The sequence below is a fragment of the Hyla sarda genome, chromosome 1 (assembly GCF_029499605.1).
Source record: "Hyla sarda isolate aHylSar1 chromosome 1, aHylSar1.hap1, whole genome shotgun sequence".
Lineage (NCBI taxonomy): Eukaryota > Metazoa > Chordata > Amphibia > Anura > Hylidae > Hyla > Hyla sarda.
The window spans coordinates 17,578,025-17,591,127 of record NC_079189.1 but is presented as its reverse complement, the minus strand read 5'-3'; the positions used below and the strand labels follow the sequence as shown (position 1 = coordinate 17,591,127).

At 44.8% G+C, this 13,103-nt stretch overlaps 1 protein-coding gene across 3 annotated transcripts in view; it reads left to right on the top strand.

The window, feature by feature from the left end:
• The window catches only part of DYSF (dysferlin), a 438,078-nt gene that overhangs the window by 341,274 nt on the left and 83,701 nt on the right, over positions 1 to 13,103 (top strand). For all 3 annotated transcript variants that reach the window (XM_056552799.1, XM_056552788.1, XM_056552789.1), the window contains exons 38-40: positions 1,118 to 1,225; positions 2,660 to 2,821; positions 4,342 to 4,507. In XM_056552799.1, coding sequence (XP_056408774.1) covers positions 1,118 to 1,225; positions 2,660 to 2,821; positions 4,342 to 4,507 — 436 coding nt within the window. The remainder of the gene's footprint in view (positions 1 to 1,117; positions 1,226 to 2,659; positions 2,822 to 4,341; positions 4,508 to 13,103) is intronic.

Below are 13,103 nucleotides of genomic sequence, written 5' to 3'. Positions count from 1 at the left end.
AGGAATATAGGGAACAAGAATGCTGGTGTAGGGACTTAACCTATATCATGGGCAATGCATAAAGGAAAAAAATTAGATTTAATTAGCCACCTTAGGGAGGCATGGACACCAAAGCCATTGGTGATTGGCTCAGAACTTATGCCTCCTATCTGCCTGGACGCGCCACTCCATGGCTATGCGCCTTGCAGGACCATGGTAACAGCAACAAGCAACACCACAGCCCAAGAGAGGAGAGAGCAGAGCCGGAGCTGGTATGAGGCGAAGGTAGGTATGTTACACATTTCTGGGATACATTCTTTAAAGGACTTCGTGTCTGTTCAGGACACTCTAAACAGGAATTTAGACAACTCTATCTCCCTCCAGCTATGTTGGAGAAGTCATAGTCAAGAAGATGTAGTTGGAGGAGAGATAGAGATGGCTAAGTTCCCAACTAGAGTGTCCTGACCAGACAGGAAGCTGGGCTAATGAAGACAACAGAGCAGACAGTTTGCACCAGAAGAAGAAGGAAAGCATAAAAGGTAGTAAAATACAGTAACTTTATTTACCAGTATATGTTAATTTCTTAGACATTTGAAAATAGGTTTCATCAAGGATGTTGTCATGAAACTGTCAAGATGTGTAATGCATTTACATCATAATAAAAGAAATAATCCGAATATAATTTTTTTTTTTTGGCCATCCATTTTCTAAATAAGTGTATGACAACAATGCTAAAATACAGGCAGTGGCCACCTGACCACAGAGGGCTCCAGGGTCTTTTTCTATAAAATATGGGAATAACTCAACAATAGTTTAACCAGAACCATGGTCACAGACAGGAGCATAAAGATCATGGATGTGAGTCTCATGGGTATGCCACTGGACCCAATGGAATAAGCTGGTCCCAGTAATGCAGATTGATAATATCCCATTTGTGGTGTAAATGAAGCTTCAGTCACATCCTTCTCTCCCAAGATTGGAAGCCATGGTGGTGTGAACCATACCAGGAGGGGGCCCTATTTAGAGTCTTCTCATAAAGTCTCTGTCTTGCGTGTGCTCCATGCAATGTGTTTTATTCTAAGGTTGGCTAACTGTTAAATTGAAGCTATTATTTTCCTCTGTTTTTCATTTTCTGTAGACAGCAGAAAAAGATGCAGATCTGCCGTATCCTCCTCCTCAGAAAAGCGCCAACGTCTACATGATTCCCCAAGGTATAAAACCTGTTCTGCAGAGGACCGCCATAGAGGTAAGTTAACATTTGCACGACATGGATTTGAGTCTGTACACCAACAGCTGTGATGATCACAGGAATCGCAAAAGCTGTCCTCAAGGCCCAACAAAATTTCAGTTTTTTTCAGTTGCTCCATTGGAATAAAACAGGGATATATTTAAATGGACTGGAATGTTTATGGTCCTTGATGACTGGGTTGTGGACAACTGATATAGAGAATTCATGTGAACTTTTCATCTGATCTAGCAGACATTGTTGTGCCGACAGACTTTTTACTCATAACATTGAGCATCACAGCAGCAGTTTTTAGAGCCTGTTTTTCTAGACCACTCTGTCCTTTCTATACCACTATGTCAACCTCAAGACCCCTCTCTCCCATTTAGACTTTTTTGTCCATCTCTAGACAACATTGTCCTCTCCAGACTCTTCTGTCCCATCCAGACTCCTCTGTCCCCTCCAAACACTCCTGTCCTCTCCAGATTATGACATCTGCTTTAGACACCTCTGTCCCATTCAGACTCCTCAGTCCCTCCTAGACATCTCTGTCCCATTCAGACTCCTCAGTCCCTCCTAGACACTTCTGTCCCATTCAGACTCCTCAGTCCACCCTAGACATCTCTGTCCCATCCAGACTCTTCTGACCCATCCAGACACCTCTGTTCGCTCCAGGCTCCTTTGCCCTACTCCAGACTCTTTTTTTTGTCCCCTCCAGATTCTGACGTCTCTTCCAGACTCCTCTGAATTCATTGAAAGGATATGCCAAAAATTGCTGTGAGATGCAGAGATTTTTTTTTTTAGAACAAGGGAAATAGTTTGAAACCCTAAAACAGCAAATTGTAATGCTTTAATCAGGCATTTATGGCATATCTTTTGGATTTTACCATACAAGCAACGCATAAGGTTGTTATGGACCCCTAATGGGAGAGATCTAGCCTTCATTGTTCTGATCTCCTATTGTTCTAAGATATAGTCTTCACTATTTAGAGGAATTGAATCATTAGCAGTTAAGCAGGTGGAAAACAATCCAGAGTCATGGAAAGGGTATGGAAGAGATAAAAGCCCCAGGACCTTCTGCTCTAGGTGAGTGCGGCTTAGTTTGGGGCCACACTCATCTCTTCCAGCCTGTGTTGGCCTTTTACACTGTTATAATGTATGTGCACCTTCATAGTAGAGCATGTTGCACATGACTTTCTAAGTAATTTGTCTCCCCGATGGGCTCATGTGGAAAAGGTATCAATGTATATAACTACGTATATCTGTATGTGTTTTGTGTTTCATTACGCGTCCTAACACATTGATCCCATAGAGCTCTTGTTGCTTCAGCTTGTTACTTTATATGAGACATTTGACAGCGTTCTCCCGCACGTTCCCAGTGGTTATGATGATGAGCTGATAGCCATTATTAAATAAACCTTTTAAACCTGAGATTTCGACCACTCTCGCCGGCAGGTTCTGGCATGGGGTCTGAGGAACCTTAAGAGCTACCAGCTGGCCAGCGTGACATCCCCCAGCCTCATTGTGGAGTGTGGCGATGAAATGATCCAGTCTTGTGTTATTAAAAACGTCAAAAAGAATCCCACCTTTGATGTGTGCGTCCTCTTCATGGAAGTGGTAAGAGCCTTAATACAGTAAACAGATTTTCCTCCCCGACCCTTGCGTCGTAAGAAAGGCCCAGGTGCTTGTAAAATGCACTTGGCTCGGATTCAACTACTTTTATAAGCCGATATTCCAGAGGTGCGAGAGAGCCGGCATGTGTTTCTTATATCACGGGCCTGAATGAAAGCTGTCTATCAGCAGCTGGAAACCAGCACTGGGATTATTATCTTTGAGGACTGGTGTAAGGAGCTGCAACCATATAGAACATGATAGAAGGTCCGAGACTGGGCTGGGAACAGGTCTCCTGGGTGCATCTAGTGTTGAACCTACAGATAGTCCGGAATGGGAATATCTGATTTACCAGGTCATTTCATCGATTACTTGACTTTCAGGTGGAGAAAAGAACATCTAATGGATTGGAAAAGTTGGCTCATATTTTGGGCCCATAGAGAAGTTGACAATGTAGTCTTCAAGGATATAAGTTCTTTATAGATGGCAATCACTAAGCTTATACATCTCAATAGCCTCCTCTGCCACAGGCTTAAGATGCTTTTTGGTAAAGGGGTACTCTGCCCCTAGACATCTTAGGGGATAAGATATCTGATCACGGTGGTCCCACAGCTCATACCCCCACGATCTTTGTGCAGCACCTGACATTCGTTTAGAATGCTGGTTGCAGGCAGCGGTGGTGTGATATCATGGCCATGCCCCCCTCGTGACGTCACACACACCCCTTCAATGCAAGTCTATGGCCACCACGCCCGCCTCCCATAGACTTGCATTGAAGGGGCGTAGTGTGACATCACTCGGGGACGTGGCCATGACGTCACGAACCCCGCCGCCTGCTCCAAGTGTTCATATCAAAATGTTTATGAACACTGGGGCACCACTGAAGGATAAGTATCTGATCATGTGGTTCCGACCGCTGGGACCCCCACGATCTTCTCTATGGCACCCTTGCTCTCCCCAGGGGCCAACCGTGTCAACCCCTGCACGAAGCTGTATCTCTGGCTCTCTCATAGAGATATATGGAAGGGGTGTGTCGTTTGCCACTTCGTGCTGGGGTCGACACGCTCTGCTCCTGGGGAGAGCCAGGGTGCTATGCAGGAGATTGCGGGGTGCCAGTGGTCAGACCCCCACGATCAGACACTTATCCCCTATCCTTTGTATAGGGAATAAGTGGTATGGCACCACAGTACTCCTTTGAGTCAACTAGGAATTCTCTCTTTTCTCTTTACATAGTTATTATCCCTATGGGTAATGTTGAAGTCGTTTTATATAACTCAGCTAAATACCCTTGTTTTTAACTTGAGTGTTCTTTCCCCCTTGCCTCACGATGAACCATAGATTTCATACTCCTAAAAATTGTACATCGCATAAGCTGCTAATAGAAGTGGAGAAGGGAAGCGGCAACTGTGCCAAGCAAATTCCTGGCTTTCAAGTTGTCATTCTTCAAATATAGAAACGGTCTTAGTAGACAATTTTCCAAAAAGTAGACACAAGTCATTTGACAGACATCTGTTCTTGTTGTTTAGAGACTGCCCAGAGAAGACCTGTACTGTCCGCCCATTATTGTGAAGGTGATCGACAATCGGCAATTTGGACGGAAGCCTATAGTGGGACAATGTACCATTAACTCGCTGGAGGAGTTTCACTGTGACCCCAGTGTGGAGGAGGGAGATATAGAAGAAGGAATGGCAGGTATAAGACTTGGAGCCTCTCATGAGAAAACAATGCCTTTATGGGTCTTGGTAAATGTCTATGTGTTATCGTATTTGAAGATTTCAGTGTTGGTGATCGTGCACATTGACATACTGCCTAGTGTTGAGCAGCATAGGCCATATTAGAATTCGCGATATTTCCCGAATATATGGACGAATATTCGTCATATATTCGCTAAATTCGCTTATTCGGACTATTCGCGTTTTATTTTTGCATATGCGAAAATACGCGTATGCGAAAATTAGCATATGCGAAAATTAGCATAAACCAAAAGTAACATAAGCGAATATTCGCATATGCGAAAATTAGCATATGCGGAAATTCGCACGCCAGTCTCACACAGTAGTATTAGAACCTTCTTTACACCACACAAGCTGGAAGCAGAGAGGGATGATCACTGTGATGTGTACTGTGAAAAAAAAAATAATTACAAAAAAAATACCCCAAAAAAAGAATATTCGTAATTACAAATATATAGTGCTATATTCGCGAATATTCGTGAATAAAATTCGCATTGCGAATATTCGCGAGCAACACTAATACTGACATGGGTATGAGAATAGAAGCACATGGACATTTCAGTTCTAAGGTTCTCTGTGACAAGTTCCCAAAGTGAGAATTGTACCCATGAAAGTCACACAGAAATTGTAGAGGAGCCCGACATCCGGCAGATCTTCATACAGGATAAACAGGAGGATCTCATGGGTAAAGTACTTGGCTTTAAGATGTTGTAGTCCTTTAGCCTCTGTAAGCTCTCTGGCCTTGTGACAATGATTGACACATGTATTGACACTTGGGGTGTAGCACAATGACACACTGACAGTAGATGTACGGGAAAATGACACTTGGGGTTCAGGATAATGACAATGACACTTGGGGTACAGGATAATGACACTTGGGGTACAGGATAATGACACTGACACTTGGGGTACAGGATAATGACACTTGGGGTACAGGATAATGACACTTGGGGTACAGGATAATGACACTGACACTTGGGGTACAGGATAATGACACTAGGGGGACAGGATAATGACACTTGGGGTACAGGATAATGGAAATGATACTTGGGGTACAGGATAATGACACTTGGGGTATAGGGTAATGACACTTGGGGTACAAGATAATGAAAATGATACTTGGGGTACAGGATAATGACACTTGGGGTACAGGATAATGACACTTGGGGTACAGGATAATGACACTTGGAGTACAGGATAAGGACACTGACACTTGGGGTACAGTATAATAACACTTGGGGTACAGGATAATGACACTTACATTTGGGGTAGAGGGTTGTGACACACTCAGACTTGGGGTACAGGATAATGACACTGACACTTGGGGTACACGATAATGGAGTACAGGGTATTGACACTTGGGGTACAGGATAATCACACTGATGCTTTGGGTACAGGATAATGGCACTTGGGGTACAGGATAATCACACTGATACTTGGGGCATAGGATAATGGCACTTGGGGTACAGAATATGGCACTTGGGGTACAGGATAATGACACTTACACTAGGGGTACAGGATAATGACACTTGGGGTACAGGATAATGACACTTGGGGTACAGGATAATGACACTGACACTTGGGGTACAGGATAATGACACTGACACTTGGGGTACAGGATAATGACACTGACACTTGGGGGTACAGGATAATGACACTGACACTTGGGGTACAGGATAATGACACTTGGGGTACATGATAATGACACTTGGGGTACAGGATAATGACAATTACACTTGGGGTACAGGATAATGACACTTGGGGTAAAGGACAATGCCACTTGGAGTACAGGAAAATGACACTGACACTTGGGTACAGGATAATGACACTTGGGGTACAGGATAATGACACTTGGAGTACAGGATAATGACAATTACACTTGGGGTACAGGATAATGACACTTGGGGTACAGGATAATGACACTTGGGGTACAGGGTAATGACACTTGGGGTACAGGATAATGACACTGGCCCTTGGGGTACAGGATAATGGTACATTATAATGACACTTGCGGTACATTATAATGACACTTGGGGTACAGGATAATGACACTTGGGGTACAGGATAATGACACTTGGGGTACATTATAATGACACTTGGGGTACATTATAATGACACTAACACTTGGGCTACAGGATAATGACACTGGCCCTTGGGGTACAGGATAACAACACTTGGTGTACAGGATAATGACACTGGCCCTTGGGGTACAGGATAACAACACTTGGGGTACAGGATAATGACACTTGGGGTACAGGACAATGACACTTGGGGTACAGGATAATGACACTGACACTTGGTCTACAGGATAATAACACTTGGGGTACAGGATAATGACACTTGGGGTACAGGATAATGACACTGACACTTGGGGTACAGGAAAATGACACTTGGGGTACAGGATAATGACACTGGGGGTACAGGATAATGACACTTGGGGTACAGTTATAATGACACTTGGGGTACAGGATAACGACACGGGGTACAGGATAATACAGTCTTAGCCTCTTCTGGTATCCTGTGTCCTGGTAACTCCCCTGTAGCCCTCAGTGTCGGGGATGATAAAATACTTGTGGATTTACGGGATATATTTTGGAGTTTTATGAAGCTAAGTCTGGTCTGTAAATCCATTATAGGAATCAGTTCTGTTCCATCACTTGTAAATTTAATATTTCCAAATAACTTTAATGCTCCTTGTAACTTTTACACTGATACTATTTTAGATGTGTGTGATACAGTGCCCATAAAATATATCGTGTTCCTAAAGAGCTGTATTCACCAACACCTGACTAATAGGAAGCCCCCATCCCACAGCTGGATAGTGTTTTTGGCCCATGTGAGCTTTTCGAGGTATCTGCAGCTTTCTCCAAGAACTCACCCTTCAAAGAAACCTACTCAGAGGCAAGACAACATTCGAAGCTTAGCTAATCCAACTAAAATCCCCTATACAGAGGCGTATCCTAAAGCTCCGGGCGCCTGATGGTTCATCCACTTTACACATTGATAGAATATCACTAGAATCAATGGAGGTTCAACCACCATGACCATCGCCACTGGAATAACGTAGTAACTCTTCAAGAGTCATTCCCTAACCCTTGCCGGCTCCTCTTAGGTTCTTAGGACAGAGACATCAGAACCAACCCATTACAGTGGTCCCTCAACATACGATATTAATTGGTTCCAGGAGGACCATTGTATGTTGAAACCATCGTATGTTGAGTACATATGTCTATGGAAACCGGGTAATTGGTTGTGGAGCCCTGGATCCATTATATGTTGAGTGTGTATCTCAATGGAAAATTGGTAATCAGTTCCGAGATGACCATTGTATGTTGAGCGTATGGTGAGTGTTTAAAGGGGTACTCCAGTGGAAAACTTTTTTTTGTTTTAAATCAACTGGTGGCAGAAAGTTAAACAGATTTGTAAATGACTTCTATTAATAAGTACTGGAAGGATTAAGATTTTTTAACTGCTGAATACTACAGAGGAAATTATTTTCTTTTTGGAACACAGAGCTCTCTGCTGACATCTCTGTCCATTTTAAGGACCACGGGTTTTTCTGTTTTTGCACTTTCGTTTTTTCCTCCTCACCTTTTAAAAATCATAACCCTTTCAATTTTACACCTAAAAATCCATATTATGGCTTATTTTTTGCGTCACCAATTCTACTTTGCAGTGACATTAGTCATTTTACCCAAAAATCTACGGCGAAACGGAAAAAAAAATCATTGTGCGACGAAATTGAAGAAAAAATGCCATTTTGTAACTTTTGGGGGCTTCCGTTTCTACGCAGTACATTTTTCAGTAAAAATGACACCTTATCTTTATTCTGTAGGTCCATACGCTTAAAATGATCCCCTACTTATATAGGTTTGATTTTGTCGCACTTCTGTAAAAAATCATAACTACATGCAGAAAAATGTATACGTTTAAAATAGTCATCTTCTGACCCCTATAACTTTTTTATTTTTCCACATATGGGGCGGTATGAGGGCTCGTTTTTTGCGCCATAATCTGAAGTTTTTATAGGTACCATTTTTGTATTGATAGGGCTTTTTGATCACTTTTATTCATTTTTTCATGATAGAAAAAGCGACCAAAAATACGTTATTTTGGACTTTGGAATTCTTTTGTGCAAATGCCAATGACCTTGCGGTTTAATTACTGATATATTTTTATAGTTCGGACATTTACGCATGCGGCGATACCACATATGTTTATATTTATTTTTATTTACATGGTGTTTTTTTTTTATGGGAAAAGGAAGGTGATTTGAACTTTTATTAAGGAAAGGGTTAAATCACATTTATTAACTTTTTTTTTTACACTTTTTTTTGCAGTCTTATAGCTCCCATAGGGACCTATAACACTGCACACACTGATTGCCAGCACTCTTCACTGCAAAGCCATAGCTTTGCAATGATCAGCGTTATCGGCGGTCGAATGGTCAAGGCTGAATCTCAGGCATGGAGCAATCAATCGCCGAGGGGACACGCCGGAGGCAGGTAAGAGGACCTCCGCTCGTGTCCCAGCTGATCGGGACACCGCATTTTCACTGCGGTAGTCCCGATCAGGCACGCTTAGCAGCCGGGCAGTTTTCACTTTCGGTTTAGACGCGGCGTTCAACTTTGAACGCCGCGTCTAAAGGGTTAATAGCACGCGGCACTGCGATCGCTGCTTTGCGCTATTAGCCCCGGGTCCCGCCATCAGATACATGCCGGCACCGACCCGAAATGACGTGGGGTCGCCGCGTGAACCCGTGTTATATCGCGGGAGCCAGCCAAGGACGTAAATATACGTCCTTGGTCGGTAAGGGGTTAAGAACTGTCCAGAGTAAGATAAAATCCCCATAGCAAACATATACTGCTCTGAACAGTTCCTTAAATGGACAGAGATGTCAGCAGAGAGCACTGTGCTCGTGATGTCAGCAGAGAGCTCTGTGTTCCAAAAAGAAAAGAATTTCCTCTGTAGTATTCAGCAGCTTACAAGTACTGTAAGGATTAAGATTTTTTTTATAGAAGTAATTTACAAATCTGTTTAACTTTCTGGCACCAGTTGATTTAAAAAAAAAAAAAAAAAAAGTTTTCCACCGGAGTACCCCTTTAACAAACCAGTGTGCCTCCAGCTGTTGCATAACTATGACTCCCAGCATGCCTGTACAGCCATTGACTGTCTGAGCATGCTGGGAGTTGTTGTTTTGCAACAGCTGGAGGCACCCTGGTTGGGAAACATTGATGTATGGGCTTAGATCCCCCCGGCCCCAGTATGTTGGTAGTTCCCTTAGATTAGATCACCCCCACCTCCTAGTAGAAAGGTAGTCCCCTCCACTTACTCTTTGGCTACTATGGCCCCTTCTTCAGATGATGATGGTTCTGTACAGGTCCGGCAGCCTCTGCACGGCTCGCTTCCTCAGGCCGCTCTCTGGGATATGTTTAAAGGGTACTCCACTGGAAAAAAACATTTTTTTAAATCAACTGGTGACAGAAAGTTAAACAGATTTGTAAATTACTTCTCCTAAAAAATCTTGATCCTTCCAGTACTTATCAGCTGCTGTATATGCCACAGGAAGTTCTTTTCTTTTTGAATTTCCTTTCTGTCTGACCACAGTGCTCTCTGCTGACACATCTGTTCATTTTATGAACTGTCCAGAGTAGGAGCAAATCCCCATAGAAAACTTATCCTGCTCAGCACTGTGGTCAGGCAGAAAGGAAATTCAAAAAGAAAAGAACTTCTTGTGGCTCATACAGCAGCTGATAAGTACTAGAAGGATTAAAATTTTTTAATAGAAGTAAGGTGAAAATCTGTTTAACTTTCTGGCACCAGTTGATTTAAAAAAAAATGTTTACCTGTGGAGTACCCCTTTAAATGCTGGGAAAAGGCCATTCCGCAGATGACAAACCATGCGGCATCCGTACACATACGGCGTCCACGTAATGACGCAGATGTAGTCTCTCTGGCCCTGTGATTCTGGGAACGTCATTGCGCGCTACGTCATTACGCAGCCGCCGTATCTGTACAGCAGCTTGACTAGGGGATATCCTAGCTGCTTACCTTTTGCCCCACCCTAACATCCCAATAGCGACTGACACCGGTTAGTGGTACAAAAGGCCACAGCAGCCCATATTTATTAACATTGAACAATTCAAACATTGTCATAACATATTGTATGAACATCATACAAAAAACCATAAAACATAACCACCCTACAGCGGCAGAGAGATCTGGAGGCAATGTCCCCTTTTAACCCCAAGTGAACCAATGTGCCAAGCCTCCTACATTTGCCCCTAGCCATAAGGCACCAGACCTAGGGACACCATTTCAGAGGCCCAATCCTCTCCCCGGGGCCCATGCCCACGGGGAATCCTTCACCAGGCTGAGTACCGTCCCCAGCCTCCTCCCCCAACACCTTCTCAAACCACCTCCCGCTAACGCTGCCACGACAAGAAGAACCCAAACCTAGCACAAGGGCGGGCGGGCTGGAACTTCTCTTGCCTCATGCCGACTGACCCCTGACCCAACCCCCTCCCTCTTAAACCCCCTCCTAGACTCCTCCCCTAACATAACGTCCCTAACATTTGTCCAGTCCAGTCTCCCCCTGTCATGTGCCCCTCCGCTCTGATACTCTCCACTACAGGGCATCCTGCATAGTTTGTCATCTGGGGGAGATGCCTTTGCCCGGCTCCTGCACGAATGGTCCGAGGAAATGAGTCGGTCGGGTAAGTGGGCCTATTCTTCTTAATACAGTACTGTTGCGCCCGCCGGCCGGCCCTGGCTATCCGGCAGCTGCTGAAGCAGTGAGCGCTGCCGGATAGCTGTTTTTCCAATGGCCCCGACACCCAGAAGCAACGTATGTTGATGCTTCCTTCAACATACGATGGGCTCTAAGAGTCCATTGTATGTTGAAACAATCGTATGTCTGGGCACCACTGTATAGTATAGAGTATAGTACAGTATAGAGCTATAGGGCTGTGCCTTCTGGTCACTCAACTGTCTTCATATAACTGTGATGGACTCATAGCTAAGTGACTAGGAGAGTCCGACACATGCACGACTAGGCGAGGTAATGTCCGGCACATGCATGACTAGGAGAGGTAATGTCCGGCACATGCATGACTAGGCGAGGTAATGTCCGGCATATGCACGACTAGAAGAGGTAATGTTCGGCACATGCACAACTAGGAGAGGTAATGTCCGTCACATGCACGACTAGGAGAGGTAATGTCCGGCACATGCACGACTAGACGAGGTAATGTCCGGCACATGCACGACTAGGAGAGTCCGACACATGCACGACTAGGCGAGGTAATGTCCGGCACATGCACGACTAGGCGAGGTAATGTCCGGCACATGCACGACTAGGCGAGGTAATGTCTGGCACATGCACGACTAGGAGAGGTAATGTCTGGCACATGCATGACTAGGAGAGGTAATGTCCGGCACATGCATGATTAGGAGAGGTAATGTCCGGCACATGCACGACTAGGAGAGGTAATGTCCGGCACATGCACGACTAGGCGAGGTAATGTCCGACACATGCACGACTAGGCGAGGTAATGTCCGGCACATGCATGACTAGGAGAGGTAATGTCCGGCACATGCATGACTAGGAGAGGTAATGTCCGACACATGCACGACTAGGCGAGGTAATGTCCAGCACATGCACGACTAGGCGAGGTAATGTCCGGCATATGCACGACTAGAAGAGGTAATGTCCGGCACATGCACGACTAGGAGAGGTAATGTCCGGCACATGCACGACTAGGAGAGGTAATGTCCGGCACATGCACGACTAGACGAGGTAATGTCCGGCACATGCACGACTAGGAGAGTCCGACACATGCACGACTAGGCGAGGTAATGTCCGGCACATGCACGACTAGGCGAGGTAATGTCCGGCACATGCACGACTAGGCGAGGTAATGTCTGGCACATGCACGACTAGGCGAGGTAATGTCTGGCACATGCACGACTAGGAGAGGTAATGTCTGGCACATGCACGACTAGGCGAGGTAATGTCTGGCACATGCACGACTAGGCGAGGTAATGTCCGGCACATGCACGACTAGGAGAGGTAATGTCTGGCACATGCACGACTAGGAGAGGTAATGTCTGGCACATGCACGACTAGGAGAGGTAATGTCCGGCACATGCACGACTAGGCACTGTTCACACAATGTATGAGTAGACAGCTGCATCTTGATCAACACCTGAAGCCCAAACACTATTGGTGCTCAGTCTGAAGTAGGTATGCAATCCAATGAGACAATAGATGACAGAGACGGCACTCACCGATAGGGTCTTCTTTATTCATATTCTGCGGTGCATACAGACAAGGGCAGGTAGAAGCGAGAGGGCAGGGGCGTCCAGACGCTCTGCCCTCTCGCTTCTACCTGCCCTTGTCTGTATGCACCGCAGAATTTGAATAAAGAAGACCCTATCGGTGAGTGCCGTCTCTGTCATCTATTGCAGAAAAGGTAAAAGAACAGCTCAGGACTTACACTTTTAGGGTAGGGTCACAAATACTGTAGTTTGCTGCATACTTACTGCAGATGATT